Source organism: Typopeltis vanoorti, chromosome 15, assembly GCF_054136105.1.
Source record: "Typopeltis vanoorti isolate ZY-2024b chromosome 15, IOZ_Tvanoo_1.0, whole genome shotgun sequence".
NCBI lineage: Eukaryota > Metazoa > Arthropoda > Arachnida > Uropygi > Thelyphonidae > Typopeltis > Typopeltis vanoorti.
The window spans coordinates 23971638-23995728 of record NC_143563.1 but is presented as its reverse complement, the minus strand read 5'-3'; the positions used below and the strand labels follow the sequence as shown (position 1 = coordinate 23995728).

General features: G+C 34.9%; 1 protein-coding gene across 1 annotated transcript; it reads left to right on the top strand.

Annotated features, from left to right (window-relative positions):
- The first annotated feature begins 295 nt into the window (after positions 1–295).
- Positions 296–23561, top strand: LOC150098508 (uncharacterized). The gene is made up of 2 exons (XM_090404695.1): positions 296–428; positions 18135–23561. Exon 2 carries the CDS (start codon positions 18621–18623, stop codon positions 19542–19544), a length of 924 nt encoding a protein of 307 aa, XP_090260821.1. The 5' UTR covers positions 296–428; positions 18135–18620; the 3' UTR covers positions 19545–23561.
- The last annotated feature ends 530 nt before the right edge of the window (positions 23562–24091 follow it).

The following is a 24091-nucleotide window of genomic DNA, read 5'->3' as shown; positions in this document are numbered from 1 at the left end:
GCTATGTGTAGTATAGAGCTGGCGGAAGCACTAGATAAGCCGGGTATTATGTTGGTCGATTGGTAGAGCCTCTGCTGTCTCAGCAGAAAAGTTAAGCAAATTTGAGCGCGGTTAGTAGTTGGAAGGAGATCAATCGTTCGATGCTGTTGGCACACTCTCCCTCGATGAATCTTTTGGCTCCCTGGAGGTGTCACATAGTAATAACAATAATTATCCCGGTGCGTCGTTGTAGGGGGCGCCCTTACACTATCATCGTTCTTTTATTTACATGCAGTGCGCATTCGCCATTCAGGAGCTTAGGTACGCACATGTATTTCACCTTGCTTAAACTCTGTTATAAATACATAGTTACACATGGTCATTATTTATAAATAATCGAATTGTTGATTGCTATACACATAGTAAATGTGTAGTTAATTCACACTGAGGTAAGTGGCGTCAAAATTTAAATTAAGGCTTTACAAATTAAAGAAAAATGTATGCATTTCTTTCAGTATTTATTTTTTTTATTTACATTTATTTTTTGTCTTACCAAATTTTTTTTATAAAAATCAAGTGGAAGTAGTAGTGGCGAGGATGAGATGTATTTAGCGAAGCAGAGTAGTGTGCCCACCCACGATGAGGCTTTGGACTCCCTGGAGGTGTCAAGTAATAATAATATTAGATCCAGCATCAGTAGCGCACTCAACGTTTAAACTTGGCGGGGGGGGGGGGACGAGTTGAGTAGACGATTTGAGAATACACACTACGCATCGCATACGATGACTAAGCATCTGCAACGATCACTAATTCATAAGTGGTATAGAAATAGAACATAACCACAACATAAATTTTAAAAAAAATGAATTTTATTAATTAGGAAAAGATTTTTGGAAAATTTTCAGTGTTTTTTTCCTTTTTCTTTGGGGGAGGGATGCCAGGACCCTTGGCCGCCCTCTGGGTGCGCCACTGTCCAGCATTATTTCGTCTTTACACCAGTGAACAGAAGCCTTTTGGCTCTTTCTTTAGTAACTATTTTTTTTTTTTTTTTAATTTCAGGATGGAATTGCTGTAACTGAATAATAAATAACTACTCTATCTTATTTTCTACTGGTTTCAAACTTTTTCACCTACAGTATTCAATATCTGTCACTTCATGTTACCATTTGATAACAGAAGTAAGCCAATAAGATATTATTTCTGGAAAAATTCCCGGTTATAAAATTCTTTGTAAAAGAAGGTTTAACACCGAAAGGAATTCATTTGACATTCTTAAAGTTTATGGGCACTTTTCTCCCTCATTTTCAACAATTAAGACATGGGCTGCTGAGTTTAAACGTGGCCACCATACCAGCCTTGAAGATGATCCATGTGAAGGACTCCAAGTGCACAATGTGGTATTGGATGACCGACAAGTCAAAGTGCATGAAATTACTGAGACTATAGGCATTTCAAAAGAAAGTGTAGGATATATTTTGCATGAAGAATTGCATATGAAAAAGCATTGTGCAAGATGGGTGCCTCGCTTGCTCACAGCATTTCAAAAATGCACTTGCATGAAAATCTCTGAACGGTGCTTGGGGCGTTTTAACAAGGATAAAACTGATTTTGTGTGTTGATTTATTACTATGGATGAGATCTGGATTCACCATTGCACACTAGAATCAAAACAGCAGTCAAAACAGTGGACAGAAGCTGGTTGTTCAGCCCCAAAGAAGACAAAGTCGGTTCCATCAGCAGGAAAGGTCATGACGTCGGTGTATTGGGATGCTAAAGGCATTTTGTTTATTAATTATCTTTAAAAGGGGGAAACAGTAACCAGGGAATATTATTCTGATCTTTTAACCAGACTAGATAAAAAAAAAATTCGTGAGAAAAGACCTGGTTTGCAGAAGAAAAAAATCATCTTTCATCAGGACAATGTACCTGCCCATGAAAGTGTTTTGGAAATGGGAAAATTAAGGAATCTGCACTATGAATTTTTGGAACATCCACCCTATTCCCCAGATTTGGCTCCCTTTGTCTTCTATCCCTTCCCAAAACTAAAACTCTTCCTCACTGGCCAGCGTTTTTCTTCGAATCAAGTGATTGCAGCCATAGAACGGTATTATGCTGATCTTAGTGAGAACCACTACACAGATGGTATAATGGTGCTGGAGCATCGCTAGAATAGATGTATTAGCCTTAAGGGAGATCATGTTGAGAAGTGTAAATAATTTTGAAATTATAAATTTGTTTTTCATTGTTAGGCTGAGAACTTTTCAGACCACCCTCATATGAAGAAAACTCTAGGAGGAAAATTTGGGTGTACCTTTTTTTGGATGTTGTTTGCTGTCTCCTTATCCTGGCGATATGCATTCATCTGCTGTTAAGAATGGAGGGTTTTGGGAAGAGGGGCAAAGTAATGTGGGGAAATTGTGTGAAAAAAGCAATTTTTTTTTTTTTATATGTATATTATTATTATTAAGGGCTGGTAAAGAGCATTTCGGAGTGGGAGGTGAGAGAAGGATCTGAAGGTAGATAGACATTATTATTTGGGAAGAGGAGGGATTGATGGGAAAAAGTCAGGGGTGGGAGTAACTGGGTGTCAGCCATTTCGACAGTGCATTATCTTTGGAATTGTGTGTGATATCACCTACACAGGTTCAACTATCAGGTCTGTATGGGCAAGACTACAAGAACACTTTTGTGACTGTAAAATCCCTATTCCAGAACATTTAAACAAAAAATGCAAAAACAAAAAGAAAAACAGAATACAATGTACAGGAAAAATTGAAATAGCAGTCTATGCCCTTGAACAGAAACATACCCTGCAAATTGACAAAGCCATAATATTAGACATACAAGACAACGAAACAATGCTTAGAATATTGGAAACAATAGCCATAAAATGTGACAAAAATTAAATAAACGTCCACTGACCCTACATAATCTCTGAGAGTTGGAAGCTCCATAACATAAAAATTAGGTCACATCTCCGACCAATAGGAGACAACAGAAGCACACCAAAGACAGAAAAACCTAGCCGACATGACATAGTCTCCTCTTCCCCAAAGAATAATTTCTATCTTCAGATTCTTCTCTAACCCCCCCCTTCCAAATGTTCTCTACTCATCCTTAATAATAATATTATTATACATATAAAAAAACCCAGGTTTTTTCAAACAGTTTCCTTTACCCCCACTTTCCAAAACCCCCACTTCCCTAACAGCAGATGAATGCATATTGCAGGATAAGGAGACCATAAACAACATTCAAAAAAGCTATCCAAATTTTCCTCCTATATTATTCTTATATTAGTTTTATAACACATCAGTAATGCCCTAAGATTTGAGTTAAAGAACCAATGACATTGTATATAAAAAAAAGTGCACTCCTAAACAAAAGTAGAGTATATTAGCCATAAAAATAATAGTAAGCCAATAATATTGTTGTATCTGCTGGAGCAGATACTGTTAATTCTGGACTATTTCTTTGCAAGCTGTTTGTTGACATATTCTAAATTTTAGAAATTCTATTCTATATTTTCACCATATAAAAACCATGTTTGCATGTATGCAACAAAAAAGAAAGTTCACAGTGTTAGTTGTTTTTTTTCCCTAAAAGAATTTGAAATATGACTACTTTTACTGCTGCTGGAAATAACTTTTGTCTTAGAAATACTACACAACTTCTCACCTGGAAGTAATATTTTTCAATAATTTGCGGACTTTTTACCTTTTGACTTTAGATCTTTTGTTCGTTAAAAATAAAATAATATATATATGATATTAAATTTTTATTTAATTTATTATTATTATTATTATGTGACACCTCCGTCCAAAGACTCATCGAGGGAGTGTGTGCCAACAGCATTGAACGATTGATCCCCCTTCCAACTACTAACCGCGCTTAACCTTGTTTAACTTTTTGCGTGAGCCATTAGTAGCAGAGACTCTACCAATCGACCAACCTTTGATATTAAAATAATAAAAACAATAATAAAAAATACTGTTGCTAGAAGTTTTTCCCCACTTGGTTAGACTATAATAATTCTCCATTACTTTCACCTTAGTATCACCACCTCTGGGTCTGGCTCCCACTGACAAGACCTCAATAAAGGTTGAAACCAGTCTGGGTAGTGGCCCTTCCCTTAATGCATAGCATTATACATGTCCACAAGGAGATGTGCTTTGCATTATGAGAGATACTAAGACAAGTAGCGATGAGAGCTTGGTCCACTTTTACCACAAGTTGCCTCAGTCCTGAAGATACTTCAGGCGTTTATTTATTATAGTCTAACCAAGTGGGGAAAAAAGCTTCCAACATCTTTCTCTAAATCCAGAGTAATTTAATAATAAGGTGAGACACCTTTTGGCAACTCATATAGGTAAATATGACTTCTCCATTACTTCCACCTTAGTATCACCACCTCTGGGGCTGGCTCCCACTGACAAGACCTCAATAAAGGTTGAAACTGGTTGGAAGCTGGGTGATGAATGGCAATGCTGTAGCCCATGAAGTTAACTGAGGCACAGCTGTTGCTGTTACCCCTCAGATGACATGAGCAAATGAGCAGCTATGCTCAGTGGTGGTGTGAGCCTGCCATGGGGTAGAGCCAACACTGAGAGTTCTTCTCAGTGGCAAGATAAGCCTGTTATCTTGCCACTGAGCATTGTTACTGAGAGAAACAATGCTCAGTTTTTGGAGTTTGACCTGTACTTGAACATTCAATAAAGGTCGAAACCAGTCTGGATAGTGGCCCTTCCCTTAATGCATAGCATTATACATCTCTGCAAGGAGATGTACTTTGCACATCTAGGTTGTGGTTTCCTGTTAAAATGCTTTTCATCTTGGAGAATTGGGCTTTTGCATAAACACACTCAAATTCTCTGCAGACACCACACTTTCAGGCAAGGCATTCCAATCATTCACAACTCTGCATGAAAAAAACCTGCTTTTCATTTCCCTGTTCGCACTCTCTTTTATACAATTTCCAGGAACCATGACCTCTGGTTCTCTGCTGATCTCCACTATTTTCTGTAGAACTTCTCCAGCATTGATCTTATAACAATCCCTTAATAACTTATAGGTCTCATATCCCCCCTCTTCCTCTTGTCCACCAGACTCTGTAAGTTGCATCTTCTCAATCCTTTCCTCATACTCAACAAAATATCAGTTGAAACTCTAAAGAAATGGCATATTTTTTAAATAATTTATATGGATACCTTTTTAGAATGTTAGGTTCTTTAAGATAATATAAAAATACAATAGTTGAATGTCTTATTATTATCCAGGATCCCATGGAGTCAAAGACTCATCTGGGTGGTCCTTTTATCATACCCTGCTTTAAACACACTCAAATTCTCTGCAGACACCACACTCTCAGGCAAGGCATTCCAATCATTCACAACTCTGCATGAAATAAACCTGATTTTCACTCCCCTATTCACACCATGTCTTCTTGAAATCATCTTACATAAATTCAAACTGTTTATATAACATTCACGATACTCGCTTTCTTTCCCATTATAGCATTAAGCAAAGATTTGCTCACATTTGGATGACCTCAAAGAGAATAATAAGATAACTTAAAGAAAATAATTTATCAACCACAAATACCAAAAGAACCAGTTCAAGAGTATAGTACAAAAATATTTATTTTATTTACTAGGTTCCTGTGTTCCTACAGACTGGACTTAAGATAACATGAAGATAATCCAATTTTTTTTTTTTTTTTTTTTTTAAATTATGTGACTTCCACCCACAAAAGGTATTTTTTCATTCATTTTTTACCTGGTCCAGTAACCCTGCTCTAGAGATGAAACATGGAATTTTCAAACCACTTTAGGCTTATAATAAGCAGGGCAGTGGTTTCACAATGGATGACGAAATTCCTGCCCCACCTAAATAATCACAAACATCCATTCTACAGTGGGAATCTATAGTTGAACTTGCAGCCTGTTGGATAGAGAGTGAATACCTAACTGCTCAGCCAGCAAATCAAGATAATACAAAAATAATGAAAAGAAACAAACATATGTTTAATCAGCTCTTGTCCTGATAATTCAGAAGACTACAGTTATGTCCATATATCATTCGCTAAGGAACATCCATGAACAATAGTTGGGTGATGGATGTGCTTTTATATCTGGTAGTGAAATAGTACCAGATGGGATTACTTGTGATTTATTCTTCTTCCTTACCATGGTGTGATTACTGTATTGCTTTGCAGAACTAAAAACTTGCCCTGAACAACGAACGGAAAAAATCCTTGCCGTAATGATTGTCTTCTCCCCCCACCATTCCATTAAAGTCCTTAATCACCATCTATGTCCTAGTAGTCTGAAATTCAGCATATCTGAATAGGTTCAAGTCAAAAATTCAGCTTCCAACTCAGCCTATATAGCAGTAGTGTTTAACCTTTTTCACTACGCGAGCTACTTTTCTATAAAAAGTTCTTTGGCGATCTACTCTCTTATATAGATCACGTCCCCCCAACCTGATATCTGATTACGCACAAATAAACAACTGAAAAAAAATACACAACTAAACACTTTATTTGTGTATTTAAAAATTTATTTATCACTTTTAATACAACAAATATTTTAATACAATAAAAAAAAAAATATATATATATATTGGAATAAAATATTTATTTCTCTATTTTGGAAAACTAAAGTTAGAAAAAACAACAGATTGATTACAAACTCAAGTTACAGGAAATGCTGGTTGATTAAAAAAAAAAAAAAAAAAAAAAAGTTAATGTGAAATTTGGCACTGTTTGGACCTGGCAATATTTTCATAGTCAAGTTGATATGAAGAAGTGGCCAATCGCAGACAATCATTCAAATGATCATTTATAATTTGGCTTCTTAATTGATTTTTTTATGATGGTCATATTTGAAAAAGTGAATTCTGACAAGTATGTCGATCTGAAACACGACAGAATTTTTCATATGCATACTTCCAAATGACTTCATTGTTTATTGATTTTAAATGTAAACTATCCTGAATGTTTATTATCTCAAGTTCTACTTTGGCTTGGTTTATATCAAACAGCCCATTAATTTTATTTGAAATTTCTGTGATGTTCAAGTTTTCTTGAAATCGATTATTGATAAAATATACAATCATTTCAGTTTTATTAAAATCTTTAAATCTTGAATTTATTTCTTCCTCAACTAATTTTATTTCACGAATAAATTCTTTTAAATCATAGCAAAGCATTTCTTGATTTTGCTCAAAAAATTTTAATCAATATGGGAGATGTCTAAATTGGCGGTCATTTATATTTTTCTTTAATAAAAGTAATATTGTTGGAAAGTTTTTATTGAACTTAACATGTCAATTAAATTTTTATCTCTACCTTGTAACTCTATATAATATATTTAAATTGCTTAATTTCGTACAGAAATCTACTAAAAATGGTAAGTGTAACAACAATCTTTTATCACTCAATTGTGGATAAATATCTCCTTTTTCATCAAGAAAAATGTTTATATCGTTAATTAATACAAAAAATCTTTCTTAAAATTGACTTCTGCTGAGCCAGCAAACATTATTGTGCAACAGAAGTTCCCTATCATCATCTGCCTATAATTTAAATAACCGCACGTTGCAGTGCTTTTCCTCAAACAGAATTTACAATTTTAAATGTAATATCTAAAACATCTTTTGTGTTTAATCTTTTACTACACAGTACTTTTTTTTGGTGAATAGTACAGTGGTACGTTAAAAAATCTGGATATTTGTCATCGTTTTTACATAATGAAATGAAGCCTGATTTATTACCTATCATTGCAGGAGCACCATCAGTAGTAATAGACACAAATTTAAAAAGCGGACGGTTTGTGTTGTTTCACAAATTCATCAAATGCCGAAAAAATTGTCTTCTCCCCTAGTCCTTCCCAATAATGGTATAATTTTCAAATCTTCTTTACTTGAATAATCTTGAAATACCATGTGAATAAATACCATTATCTGAACAATATCAGTTGTTCAGTGAAGTTGTTTGATTCATCAAATTGTAATGAAAACGCAACACACTGGTGAATATCTGACATTAACCTGGCCTGGAAACTTTTCTCTGGCAATTGGAACTTTTCCTTTTGGCAATTTGAAACCTTGTCTGCAGCCTAGCAGTAGTTTCTCTCTCTAGTGACATCTCGAACCGAGAAGCTCCTTTCTGGAAGTGGGAAACTCGACTCTCAAGGAACGTGGATCCGGGCAATCTCTCTGACGGTGACTCTGGACCGGGCGGCCTCCTCTCTGACAGCAATTCTCGAACCTGGACCCCTTCTGCTTGCTTCAGTCCCTTTTTATTAGGCCTCCTCTGAGAACTCGCATGAAGTTTGGCAACCCCCAAAGAATTGGTATGTGTCTTTCATCTTAAGTTTCAAGTTCAGCACACCTTTTGTTCTCCTCTGCTTTCTTTTGATTGTAAGTTGCCGGCCATCGGAAAGTTGTTTGAACTCTTTCTGACTGACTTCAGAGATATTTACACTTAGAGCCTGCAAGCCTTTCTCATACATACAAGTTTCAATAACAATCTTTCTAATGTCGCCATGTACAACTTTGGCAAAAAAACATTGCCTTTGTTTTTAACACTCTAGCATATTCTATATTAAAGCAGTATATACAGTTAGCTTCAAAAGAGTTATTTACAAAAAACATCTAATACAAACTATAATAAGACAAACAAAGTTTATTTTTTTACAATATTCACATGGGACTTAAACTAAATAAAAAATCTATGTAATATGCTTTGGAATATTTACACTTTGCTTGTAATCGTATTCACTCGGCTCGCTCTTTGACTTCCACTGATCCAAATTAATTCATTTACCCAGACTTATAAGAAAATTACTGATTTGACAATTTTAATGAAAAATAAATAAACAATAGCAATACACTTAAAGCAAATTAAAAATAATATAAAATAATGATAAATAAAATATTATGTTTTCAGTTTTAATTAAATTTGTAAGTAAGGAGGAATGCACAAGAGATCGACTAAAATCGCTCCGCGATCGACGGGTTGAACACCCCTGCTATATAGCAATCTTCATCATCAAATTTCTGCTATGTACCCTCAAGGGGTGTACAGGATATGATAGTACTACATGAAAAAAATTGCATCATTACTAACTTCCTATCTACAATTTTCCTCCAAATAAGTCTGTTACTTATCAAGACTCCAACATTATCAGATCTTATATTTCTATCGTCTAAGGCACTTTGTACCATATCAATCCACCTATATCTTGGTCTTCCTCTGGGTCGTTTTGCTGCCAACCTGGCAGAGAACACTTGCTTTGCTAATCTTTCCTCGCCTATTCTGTTTAAGTGACCATACCACCTGAGATTAGCTCTGGTAACACATTCCTGGATGCTGACAATGTCAAGTTCTTTCCTAATATCCTTGTTTTTAATATGATATTGCCATTGATGCCATCTGTTCACACCTATACTCTTTCTCAGGGCTCTCATATCTGTGGTCTCTAGTTTTTGGTCAAGTGTTTTATTTCTGACCCAGCTCTCAGATCCATAAGTTAAAACTGGTTTGAACACGGTCTCGTATACAGCTAATTTAGTGTTCCAACTAATTTCTCTCTTATTCCATATGAATTTATTCAATTGACTTCCCACCGTACCAGCTTTGCTGATTCTGTTGTCTATTTCTATATTTAATTTACCATCTTCAGTAAAAATCGTACCTAAATAGCCGAAATGTTTTACTTGTTCCACAGGTTCTCCATTTATCACACAGTTGACATTTTCAATGATTCTGCCTATTTTCATTGTCTTCGTCTTTTTATTGCTGACCTTCATACCATATCTATTACAACAGCTATTCAATTTAGTCAGAGAATCTTGCAGACTTGTAGCGGATTTATTTAGAAGTATAACATCATCCGCATTAAGCAAAGAGCTGACATTAACATCTCCAATTTTGATTACATATTTAATACCACTTTCCTTCATAATGTGATCCATATAGATAATGAATAACAGAGGGGATAATGTACATCCTTGTCTCACACCAGATTTAACATTAAACCATCTTCCTGTACTTCCTTCAATTCTAACTGCTGACTTACAACTCAAATAAAGACTAAGTATTGCTTGTTATAATGCCCCATCGACACCATATAACTGCAGCGTATTGAATAGCTTCTCTCTTGGCACCTTGTCATATGCCTTTTCCAAATCGACAAAACTTAAATACAGATCTTTGTTATATTTCCATACTTTCTCGACTATTTGTCGTAAAGTGAAGATCTGATCCTGACAGCATCTATTTGGCCTGAATCCAGCTTGTTCTTCACCAAGCTTTTCTTCCACAATTCTTCTCAACCGTTTCTCAAGTATACTTGCATAGATCTTGCCAGGAACACTCAGTAGGGAAATACCTCTGTAATTCTCACATTCAGTTTTATTTCCCTTTTTATATATGGGTACTATGAGAGCTCTACTCCAATCATCAGGAATTCTTCCCTCTGTCCAGGCTTTCTGAACTATGCAGTGCAGCCACTGTAAGACTCTTATACCAACATACTTCAGCATTTCTGGTCGAATATCATCTACTCCTGCTGCCTTTCCACATTTCAAGCCTTTGAAATGTGGAAAGGCAGCAGGAGTAGATGATGGCTTTTTCTACTTCAAGTATGGATATGTATTCCTGACTGCATGCCTGGTCAGTGTTTTTTACCACTGTGCTGTCATCACTGCTTGTTTCATTTAGCAGTTTTTCAAAGTAACTACTCCATACTTCAAGGATATCTTTTTCTCCTGTTTTCATGTCACCTTTATCATCTCTAATTCCTTTAACAGCACTCTTTCTTCCATTCCTAAGCTTCTTCAACAACCTCCAGAATGTTTTGCCACCTTCTTGATATTTATTTTCTATATTTTTGCCAAAGTCCTCCCATGACTTTTGTTTACCTAGTTTTACACAGTGTTTAGCATTCTTGCAGTTGTCTCTATATTCTCTAAGAGCACAAGCTGACTTATTTGACAGGAACTTTTGATATGCTTTCTTCTTTTCCTTCACTGCCTCTTTAACTTCCTGTGTCCACCAAGGAGTTCTGATTTTTTTATCCTTGCAGACAATCTCACCACATGCCTCTCTGGCAGAATCAATCAATGTTTTCTTTAGAGTTTGCCACTGAATCTCCAAGATTTGATTCCTGTTCTGAAACCCTTTCATTTTTTCTTCAATAATCTTTGTGTATTTTAGTCTACAGTTCACATCTGAGAGCTGCTCAACTTTTATTCGATTTAAAACTTTCTTACATGTTATTCTTTTGAATATGAAATTCAATTTTATCCTGCTCAAGACTAAATAGTGATCACTTCCAATTTCAAATCCTGTGTACACTCTGGTATCCTGCACCAGGGAGAAAACATCACTATCAACAATAACATAGTCAATGAGACTTTTCTTATTCCTAGCCTCTTCTCTCCATGTGAATTTGTGCACATTTTTATGTTGGAACATGGTGTTAGTAATAATCAGTCCATGTCCTGAGCAGAAATCCAACAGATATTTGTCGTTATTATTAGCTTTGCTCTTTTCTTCAAATTTTCCCAAAATAATTTTGTATGTCTCACAATCATTTCCTACTCTGCTATTTGGATCCCCAACAAGGGACCAACTTTTCCTTTTTCATTGTGTCAGTTGCTTTTTCTAAAGCCTCAAAAAATTCCTCCACTTCTACCTTAGTAGAACCTTCTGTGGGACCATAGGCACAAATAAGTCTCATTGTCCAGTTCCCCATTCTCATATTTGCCGACATTACTCTACTTGAGACTGACTGCCATTCAAGAAGATTTGCTCGTATTTTGTGTTGAATACTATGGCTACTTCTTCTTTTCCTTGATTGTCATTGCCTGAATATAACATTTTGTATTTATTGCTCAGAATATAGCAATCTTAATAAGCTAAAGTACATAGCAATTGCAATCAAGAAATCTGACTTTGAGAAGACTAAATGCAGAACTTAGCCTTAAAGCTAGTCAAACCTTCTGGTTCTTTCAGTTACTGGATACAAATTCTACCCTTCCTTGCTTCCACCTCTCTCTCTGTCTCACATCCAAATGACATTGTAACATCACTTAAAGAAAATGCTAACCTTTCTGGCGTCATTCTTCTCCAAGAATTCTAAGAATATAAGAATCCCCCCCCCCACTCCATGTCAGTTGTGAACGAGGCTTATACTCTATAATTATCATCCACCCTATATTATCTTTACAGTCTTTCATACTCATTCAGCGTCTGCTGTAAAGCATGTCCATTCAAAAAAAGGGATATAGAAGTAGTCAGCCATAAAAATATGGGTTGCCCTCACCTGAGCTATCTTAACATCTGAAACAGGTTATCAGAAGTCAGTTTCTTCACTACCTGGAGGCATGCTAGTTAATCAGTAACAATCAATATGGATTCAGCACTCTTAAGCCATGCAGCATCTTACTTATGTCACCCATCTTTGAATATAAGCTATAGAAAGGAACTTCCTAAACCACCATCTTATAGTCTAGTCTATTTGCAACTGGACTGTCAATTTCCCTTCTGGTTATAATGGAAATGAATGACCACTCTGAAGTGGTCATTCAAAATTCACTTCCTCTCTTCAGATTTCTCTCTTCTTCCTATTTATAAATGACCATGTGTCTCACCTATAGTTTGATTTTTTTAAGGGGAAAAAAGTTTCTTATCGTTATTGTTACTGATTATTATTTTTAAAACAAGCATTTTAGGAATACAACCTAATAATGCTCTCTGCGTACAGGATGAAAGATAAAATATTTTTTTGTAAGCCTATACTTTCTCCACTGTTAGGTAAAGGCCTCTTCCATTGAGGGAAGTTTTTGAGTCTACTTCTCCTATGGTGACCCATTTCATCTTGGGAAAGTATTTATACATTTGTATGAAGGTGGAAGACAATCATAAACATCCATGCCATGGCAGGATTCGAACCTGCAGCCTTTTGGCTGTATAGCATATACGCTAACCACTCAGCCAACCATGCTGGCAAAACATGAAATTACTCACCACTATTGAGATAAAAGAACATGTCTCAGAAGGAACATTAAAGAGTCGCACATAATTTCCCAGTATACATCAGAAACTTCTTGTTTCATTGTCATCTTTTTGATTAATTAATGAATATTCTAAACAAAAATGCCAGTGTATTGTAAGCTAATGCAATATTTTTGTCAAAATTAATTCTGCCTTGTCTCCCCCAAAGACCACATAATTTCCTAATTTATAATAATCACAGCATCGGTTTTATTATAGAAATATATAACATTTCTGATACAATTAATTACAATGGAGGGGAAAAAAACTATTTGAAAAAAACAACAACAATCATTGCTGTCGTGTTTATATTGGTGTTCGAATCTCAAGTTCTGAAATTATTCGTATTCTTCTTAAGTTTTCACGAACCACTGAGGTTCTTTAGCGGTCCACCTTAGTCTTCTCCCCCCCCCCCCCCCCAAGGATAAGGTGGTTAACTCTATGCTTCCTGAAGTGTCCTATGTCTGTAGATACACGTATTCATGGGGCTGGTTTACCTGTTCCTGATGATGAAAAACCAGAGTTTCTGGGTAAAAAAATCCTACCTCCATATGAGACTGGCTAACTCACCTTTAGTCAAAAGGGACCAAATAACGGTTCCTCACATCTGTGATTGCAATCGAACTCAGGTCTTTCAAGCCAAAGAGCTTTGTCTCTACTCTTTAACTTGCAGAGCCAGATTGTTTTCATATTCAGACAGCTTTCTATACAACACTTGTGGCTCCTGTGGCCTGCTGCTTATTATCATAAGTGACATCAAACTTATGCTCACAGTGTTCCTTCCACATTGTCCTTTTTTCTTAGGAATCTCTCTTCCTTAACTAGATTATACATCCATTTCACTCCTACTCTATTTATTCTTCAAACTGTAGGGACACATTCTGATATAGCATCATTTTTAAACACATCCCATGCAATGTCAATATCCTTCCCATCCAAGAACTGATACCATGGTGCAAAACCCCCAGCATACTCCTCAGGTGGTCATAATTTCCTGCTCTGTAGTTCAGCATGAAACCTTTTCTAAATGGAACATTCCTAAACGTAGCCACTTCCCAAGTGAGTACTGGATGATCACTGTCACCAAGAGTGCAGAATAATTATGTCTTTAACTGAAACCCACCCTCTGACACTATGATCAGATCTAACACTCCTTGACCACAAATTACTTTTGTCACATAATGCTTGATGAAGTTGTCTCACAACAGCTCAATAAATTCAGTTTCATTCTTCTCAATCATGAATATGCATAAAATAAAGAGCCGAGATTATTATCTCCATTTTTGATATGATGAATAGCAGTAGAGATAATGTACACCATTGTCTCACAACTGATTTTAACATCATCCTGTACCTCGTTCAGCTCTAATTGGTGACTTGCAACTCAAATAAGTATTGTTTGATATAATGTCACATTTACAACATATAACTGTTGTGTTTTAATGTCTTTCTCTTGGTACATTATCATATGCCTTTTCAAGATCTACCTAAATACAGAGCCTTTCAACACATAACAAATATTTGTTACGTGTTGAAATTTCCTTTGTGTCAGTCTCAGAGAACCCTTTTGATGACCGTCTATCATGTATTTCCCTTTTACTGTCTATGAATTAAATTTTGCAACCCACACACCTTCAACCTATCCTCATAGGAGGCATTCCATGCACCTGTTACTAGTTTTGTCATTGATCATTGAATTCTCTTTCCATTTATCTCCTAACCCCCCCCCCCCCAAAAAAAAAAACCATGTGACCAAATCTCTGCACAGTAGTCAAGATGCAGCTAAATCATGGCCTGATGAAGAAGGATAATATCTGTCACTGTCTTTACTTGTTTGTGCGTCTTTCAACATCTGAATAATTCATGGATGTAGTTTTCCAACTTTTGCAACATGTCCTGTGAACTTCAACTTCTGTCCACCATTACCCCAAGTCCCTAGTATCATCAGTATGATACACAGTATGTAACCTTTTTGACCCTAAGTGCATAATCTTACATTTTGTAACATTAAACTGACAACGATATTATCCTTGCTCACAATGCCAATTTTTGTAAATAATCCTGCAGTATATTTACATCACTGTGATCAACTATTGCCATTCCTAGTTTTACATCATCAGCAATCAAGTAAATATTCCTCTCTTAAGTCATTCCCAATATTATTAACATACTAATTAAACAGCTCTAGTACAAAATATGGAGGTACTCTACTAGTCACCCTCATTCTCCATACATACAAGGCATGGTCAAAAAACAGACTGAACTTTTGATCATTTTACAACATTTTAAGCACTGTTCCCCTTCAAAGTATTTCCTCTACTGGCGATACACCATTCCTAATGTTTCTTCCATTTCTGGAATGCACTTTCTCTGATGGCACACAGTTCTCTTATTACATTTTCCTGAATCTCCTCTATGGTTTGGAAATGCTGTCCTTTCAAAGTGATTTTAAATTTCAGAAACAGGAAAAAGCCTGCTGGTGCTAAGTTCAGAGAATAGGATGGATGGGGCTTTCTTAAGAGAGTTTTCATTACCATTTGCATTGGCAGGCAGTTCCTCACTGATTTCAACAGTTCTCTTTCTGATCATCAGTCAACAAACCTGGCACAAATTTTGCACTGCGCTGACGCAACACATCTGAAGCTTTTCAGTCAATTTGATGGCAAAATCCTATGCTGATGTCTACTTTGTCAGCAACTTCTCAGACAGTTAAATGATGATTTCCAGAAATCACAGCACGAACTCTCTCTTGACATCTCTTGATATTCACTGACCGACATTCTTCCCTTTTTAAAATGCTTTAAAATTTTTACGAATTTTGCAGCAAAATTTCACACACACACACACACACACACACATCATTCTTCAAGCCCTTCCATTGTCATTAATATGACAAACAGCTTGTGCACATGCTCACTTCAACAGGTGTAACTCAATGACTAATGCTCATAGCAGAATGGGGCAAATGGCAGTTTATTGTCAAAACCTGCTGCTAGGTGCACTTAATAGCCGCAGCATGCTCTCTGTGCTTTTAAATCAAAAAGTTGGGTCTCTTTTTTTTTTTAACATGCCTTGTATACTACTCTCTGTCAGCCCCCTCTCTCTTCAATTGGGTTGACAATGGTATTATCTGGACAGCATGGATTTGCTAAAGGGGAGGTCATGCTTTAGTAATCTACTTATTATAATAAGGTGATAGCTTCATTGTACAGAGGAGAGGGATACACAGTAGTATACTTACTTTGCAAAAGTTTTGATAGATTGCCATATGATAAGTTGTTAATCAAACTGGAACGAATGGGGTTGGATATTAGATTACTCCATTGGATCAGAGACTGATTATCTGATAGGTATCAGCATGTTGTGTATGGGGGAGTGCATCTTGAATGCTAATGTCTAGTTCCTTTACTGTCCTGGTTCTTAACTGTTTTTTCTACCTCAAGTATTGATATGTGTTCCTCTTTGCATTCCTCTTGAAAAATTTCTATTATGGTTCTGTCACTTCTTGATTCATTTAAGTCTTTCAAAGTAATTACTCCAGACATATAGGATAACTTTATGCTCAGTTTTCAATGTCACCTTTATCATCTTTGGTTCCTTTTACATTACTTTTCCCTTCATTTCTAAGCTTGTTCAATAGCCTCCAGAACATTTTGCTTCAATGATATTTATTTTCCCTATCAATGTTACCATGACTTTGCTCTTGCACATAGGTTAGCTCTATTACACCATTCTCTGTATTCTTTTAAGGCATCTTCTGCAGACTTGTAATGCTAGGAACTTTTGGTATGCTTTCTTCTTTTTCAGAACTGCTTTAACATTTCTGTCCAACGTGATGCTCTTAGTTTTCTGACTTTGCAGACAACTTCACCACATACTTCCCTAGCTGATAACAATCAGGGACTTCTTCAGAGTTTGCCACCGACACCCCAAGGCTTTGTATATGTATGTCTTTCAATTTGTATTATTTTTATTCGATAATGTTTCTATAATCGAGTCTACAATTTTCCAGTAAAAGCTGCACAACTTTAATTCGTAATTTAACTTTATTGCATGCTGTTCTTTTCAGTGCAATATCCATTTTTATCATGCTTTGTACTAAGTAAAGGTCTTTTTCAAATTTTCTATACATTTTTGTATTGAATTAGCATGATGATATCACTATCAACAATGATGTAGTCAGTGGTGCTTTTCTTACTTCTTGTCTTCTCTCCATGTGAACTTGTGCAGATGTTTGTCAAAACATGGTGTTAGCAATGATAGTTTGTGTCCTGAGCCAAAGTCCAGTAAGCACTTATCATTATTATTACCTTTGTCCTTTTCCCCAAATTTTCCTAAAATGTTCCTATATACCTTGTGGGATTCGTTTCCTACTCTGCTTCTCCATTTTCTGTGCCAGCTGCCTGTTGTAATGATTCAAAAAATTACTCCACTGGCTTTCAATAAAAAAGTTTATCTTCATGTTTGGTGTTAAATGCTAACGCTACTAATTCCTCTGCTTGAAAAATTCATCGTTGATAAATAACAGTGTATATAATATTAATTGACAGCATGAATCATAACTTTCAACAAAATAATTCTATTTAAATTCAGAAAATGCCGTATTTGAATACTACATATAAAACAATTCAGCGTGTTTAATGTTGTAAAAATTATAATTTCCAAAATTACTTACCGTAGTCGTAATACTTGTAAACTTATACGTTGGTTACATGATTTTTCAGGAAATGACAACGTATACTGAAATATTAATTAAAAAAACTTGTTTTTAAGAATAATTAAAAAACAAATGAGCCATTTGCTCATTGTTAATGCTTGCATGCGCATATCATAGTTTTATGTTCCTAGAAGATGGCAATGTTACATTGCCGAAATATAGGAAGATATTGATTAAAGTTTTTTAATTAATATTTTATTACTCATTATCATTTCCTGAAAAATTTAAAGTAATCGTAATATGAAAAGAGGAATAACCTTTATATAGTTTTTCATACGCATAAAACGATAAAATGATAATTACAAGAGTGGATTTATTATGCATAATGTTTGTATATTACATCTCTTTATTATAATGTGCGTTAATTTTTTTTAGGAAAAAAATAAACTGCAAATAATTTGACTCAAGGTGACAAGAAGAAAACGCCGAATATTGATAAATCGGTGAATGCCAATGAAGAATTTATTCCACAATTCCGGTACCACTAAAGCTAAATAATAAACTCTGTTTGAATGTAATAGCAGTGAAGCCTAGTATCATGAAAGTTGTAAACAGTCGAATTTTTACCATCAAGCAAGTTTTAATTATTTATTAGCTAACGATAAGTAGATAATTTTCATGTGAAACCTGTCCCAAAAAGTTGTTGAAAGTGGAGGCTTGTAAAGACACGTATTAGTGGCGAAGAGGACTTTTTCTTGTTTAACGTGTGACGAGGTATTTCCGAGATTAGGAAATTTTCTAGAACTTCATACTTGAAACCATTCGTTAGTTTACACCTACATGAGACTCTATTCTTAGAAAAACGATGTAAAGTATTTCTAATTAGGTCACCTGAAAAGATATTTGTTAGTGAATTGTAATATGAATCCATTTCCTTGTGAAGTCAGTGACAATGAAATTTTGAATCGATTCGAACATTTAGTAGATCACACTCAGCAGAAACCATTCTCTTGCGAAATTTGTGGCAAAGCATTTTCACTAACTAGTCAATTACAACGCCATTTCTTACTTCATACTCAGGTAAAACCATTGACATGTGAAATATGCGACAAAACATTTTCAAATTCAAGCAATTTGAAAAGTCATTCATTAGTTCACACTCAAGAGAAACCATTCACATGTGAAACTTGTGGTAAAGCGTTTTCCCGACGATCTGACTTGAAAAAACATTTCTTAATTCACACTCAACAGAAACCATTCTCTTGTGAAATTTGCGACAAAGCATTTTCACTCAATTGTCAATTAAAACGGCATTTCTTAGTTCATACTCAGGACAAACCATTCTCTTGTGAAAACTGTGGCAAAGCGTTTTCCAGACGATCGGACTTGAAAAAACATTTCTTAGTTCACACTCAGCAGAAACCATTCTCTTGTGAAATTTGCGGCAAAGCATTTTCACTGACTAATCAATTAAAACGACATTTCGTAGTTCATACTCCGGATAGGCCGTTTATTTGTGAAATATGCGGTCAAACTTTTTCACACTTAACTAATTTGAAAAGTCATTCGTTAGTTCACACTCCAGAGAAACCGTTCATTTGTGAAACTTGTAGCAAAGCCTTTTCCAGACGATGTTACTTGACAAAACATTTGCGAGTTCACACTCAGCAGAAACCATTTGCTTGTGAAATTTGTGGCAAGGCATTTTCACAGACAAGTCATTTAAAAACTCATTTCTTAGTTCATACTCAAGAGAAACCATTCTCTTGTGGAAGATGCGGTAAAAGATTTTCACGCTCAGGATATTTGAAAACGCATTCGTTAATTCACACTTGGATGAGATAATTTCATAATGAAACTTGTGTCACGAAGTTTACATATATAAGTAACCTTGGAAGGCCTTTAATTATGGGCACAGTGATGAAAGCCTTTTCTTGTGAATCTACTAGCACAGATGTTAAGGACTGGCTTGAAAAATTATTGCTTACTAGTAACGTCGTAACTAGTTAAAAATCACTCATTGACCAAACATTCTCATGTGTACAATATGGTTAAGAAATTTCATTTTCAGGTTGTCTGCAAAGGCATTTATTCGTTCCCTTCAAGAAATTCATCTGTGTAATTTGTGGGAAGGTTTTTAATTATTTTTTCCATGGGATACATTCACATCATTTCATATTAACTAAAAATAAAAGAAAAACGTTTTTGGGAACGTGACAAGGCATTGTTGGCATTCAATTATGTTTGGTATTGTTTTCTTCTTGGAACCTATGTCATTATTTGGAAGAAAAAAGACTTGCATACTACTTTGGAATCTTTTGTTTTGTTATGTGGCCAAAATCATTTAAAAATGAAGTGCTCTAGAATGTGTTTTCCATACCCAGGAGAAATTAACTGTTATGATGTGTAAGAAATAAAACAATCAAAGAAATAAAAAGAAAAAAGAAGCCTATCACAAATGGTTAAGCAGTAAAAGATTAGAAGATGAAATAGAATATAAAAGAATAAGAGCCATAGCTAAAAGAGAAGTCAGAAAAAGACAGAGAATCATGGAACAAATTTTTCTAATTTAGAACATGATTTATGTCAAATAAGACCCAATGCATATGATATTTTGAAACACTTAAATGCAGATACTAAAGAAAACAAAATTAAACACCGAATTGAAATTAGAAGAATTTCTAACTTTCTACATAGAATTGTGGACAGATAAATATTTTAAAAAAGATAACTGGCAAACGTTTAATGAAAATGGAAAGGAAATAACTAAAGAAGGATTAGAAATCAGCCTGAAAGAAACGAGAAACGGAAAATTACCTGGAGAAGATAAGCTAGGCTCAGCTATATAAATATGCAGGAACAAGATTCAAAGAAAGATTCTTATTATTTTTAAATAAAATTTATTCAACTGGTACCCCCTCCCCCCCCCCCAATAGAATGGAAAAACGTAATTGTGATTCCTATCTTTAAAAAAGGTAATAGTGATGACCCTAAAAACTATAGAGATATCAGTATACTAAATTCCTGTTACAAAATATATAACAGAATCTTAAATAGCAAACTAATGAAATATTCCGAAAACTTTATTTTAGAAGTACAGAATGGATTTAGAAAAGACGATCATATATAGACCTGGCCTTTTGCCTAAAATTAATAATAGAGAAAAGAAGAAAATACAATTTAGAAACACATATTGCATTTATTGACTTTGAAAAAGCATTTGACAAAGTTAAAAGAAACATTATTTAACATATTAAAAGAAAGACAAATACCAAATAATACCCTAAAAGCTATCACAAATATATATGAAATAATCAAATACAAATAAGATTAAATCACGAGCTATGATATACGAGAGAGAGATAAACCAAGTGGTCCGACAGGGATGTCCCCTCTCAGCAACTCTTGAAGATCTACTTAAATGAAATAATAATAAAATAGAATAAAAATTTACATCGAGGAATTAAACTTTCTCCTATAGTAAACTTAAACACTCCTTTTTGCCGGCAACCAAATAATAATTACAAATTCAGAAGATAACTTACAGAAAGCTATTTTAGATCTAAATGAGATAGCCGAAGATTATGGTATGATAATATCAACAGAAAAAAAAACTATGGCCTTGAAAAGGACAAGATCCAGCAAGAACTAAAATAGTAATAGATAACAAGATCTTAGAACAGGTGAATTCATTTAACTACCTATAATGTATGATCACATATGAAAATGAAAAAGATATAAATGTAAAAATTGCAAAATATTTTAAAATAACAGGTGTAATTAATTTTATATTTAAACCAAATCTAGTTCAAAAACAAACCAGACTAAAAGTATATAATACATTGGTTCTACCAGTCTTAATGTATGAAAGCGAAATCTAAACAATAAAACAAAAAACTAAGATTAATAACAGCAGCAATGAAGTTTATGAGAAAAACTGCAAAGTATACCCTATTTGCTCACAAAAGAAACGAAGAAATTATGAAAGAATTAAACCAAGAACCAGTAATAGAAAAAATTAAAAATATAAAAATAAATGGATGAACACGTTCAAAGAATGAAAACAGAAAGATTACCAAAACAATCCCTAAAGTACAAGCCATTAGGAAAAAGAAAACCAGGACGTACTCTTAAACGATTCAACGATGACTTCTAAGAACAAAACAATTATCTAATGAAAGCCCTTATCCATATAAAATTTAAGAACCATCTTGTCCAATAGTATAATTTTTCAAAGTACGAGTGTGGTCTGAAAATTTCTCCGCCTCGACCACAGATGGCAACACTTTATGCAAGATTTTTTTTCTAAGTTGGTACATCTGTCATAAGCATCCATGTGAAATTGCAAGTCATTCTATCAAGTAGTTTGTTTTATACAGCTGTCTGAAGCAAAAGTGTTGTCTGCATCCCTTGAAATGGATAAAATTGTCTATCGTGCGGTTGTAAAATTCTTTGTAAAAAGGTTTAACGCCAAAAGAAATTCATTCGAAGTTCATAAAAGTTTATGCGCACCCTTCTCCTTCGTTTTCGACAATTACGAAATGGGCTACCGAGTATAAACTTGGCCTTACTAGCCTTGAAGATGATCCACGTGAAGGACGTCGAAAAAGTGTAACAACACCAGATATCATTGATGAAGTTCACGAGATGGTATTGGATGACCAGCGAGTCAAAGTGCGTGAAATTACTGAGACTATAGGCATTTCAAAAGAACATGTAGGATATATTTTGCATGAAGAATTGCAAATGAAAAAGCTTTGCGCAAGATGGGTGCTTGCTTGCTTACTGCAGATCAAAAACGCACTCGCATGAAAATCTCTGAACAGTGCTTGGATCATTTTAACAAGAATAAAACTGATTTTCTACGTCGATTTATTACTGTAGATGAGACTTGGATTTGCCATTACACACCAGAATTCAAACAGCAGCCAAAACTGTGGACAAGCTGGTTGTTCAACGCCAAAGAAGACAGAGTCGGTTCCTTCAGCAGGAAAGGTCATGGCGTCGGTGTTGTCGTGAAAAGGGTAAAACAATAACCGGTTATTCCATATGGTTATGGAAATGGGTAAAACAATAACTGATCTTTTAACCAGACTAGACGAAAAAATACCCAGTTTGCAAAAGAAAAAATCATCTTTCATCAGGACAATGCACATGCCACAAAGGTGTTTTGGCAATGGGAAAATTAAGGGATCAGCACTATGAATTATTGGAACATCCACCCCTATTTCCCAGATTTGGCTACCTCTGAATTCTACCTCTTCCCAAAACTAAAACTCTTCCTCGCTGGTCAGCGTTTTTCGAATCGAGAGGTAATTGCAGCTGTAAGGGGTATTTTGCAGATCTTACTGAGAACTATTACAGGGACAGGATAATGGCGCTGGAGCATAGCTGGAATAAATGTATTAGTATTAAGGGAGATTATGTAGAAAAATAAAAATAATTTTGAAATTATAAATTCGTTTTTTCATTGTCGGGCTGAGAACTTTTCACACCACCCTCGTATAAATCTGAAAAACCAAAGCACTCGTCGAAATATTGCTACCTCGCAGAATGTTTTGTAAGAGAATGAATTTGTTTGAATTATACATTGTAAGTTCATCACTTTTGTTTTAGGTAGATTTTTGCTCATTCTTCAAGGTATGAACTTAAAATGTACTGTATGATAATAAACACCCTTATGATATTGTTTGGTCATTTTATAATGTAAGGATATTACTGAATGTTAAATTTAGATTACTCGAGTCAGAGCTTGTTATTGTTTTATGTAATTTATATAATGCTTTTATTGTTTGCAATAGCATCCTTTTTACACCTATTTCTGTACTTAACATTACTACATGTGATTAATAAATAACATCGTTTTTTATGTATTGGTCTTATTTTAATGTTTAGAATTAATTACAAACTCATCAAAGAACAACATCACAGTTTGAAAAAATATTTCATCGCCAGTTGTCCAATATATCGCAATGCTAATGAGGTTTTTCACTTGTATAGTCTTTTAAAGAGCCTCGGTAGCTCAGTCGGTATAGACGAAGCCCTTTGGTCATAAAGACATGGGTTCGATTCCTGTCTATGACGTGAGGAACCTTTACCTGCTCTCTTTCGACTAAAGGTGAGTTAACGGGTCTCATAATGAGGTGAAGGGTTTTCTCCCGGTAACTCTGATTTTTCATCCCTCAAACCGGTCCCGTGAACACACCCGACTATAGACATAAATATACTACGCAAGGAAGGTAACGGGAAACCACCTTGCTTATGATAATCTCCCTAGTATGGTAGCATATAGCTACCCCACGTGACTAAGGGAATAGAATAAGAAAGAGTCTTTTTATAACAGCATTAAAATCATATAAGAAAGATGGATGAATTTACAACTGACAAGAGCT

What these genes read in the sequence shown, in the direction of transcription:
- LOC150098508 (XM_090404695.1), top strand. Translation starts at nt 18,621, where the DNA reads ATGAATCCATTTCCTTGTGAAGTCAGTGACAATGAAATTTTGAATCGA.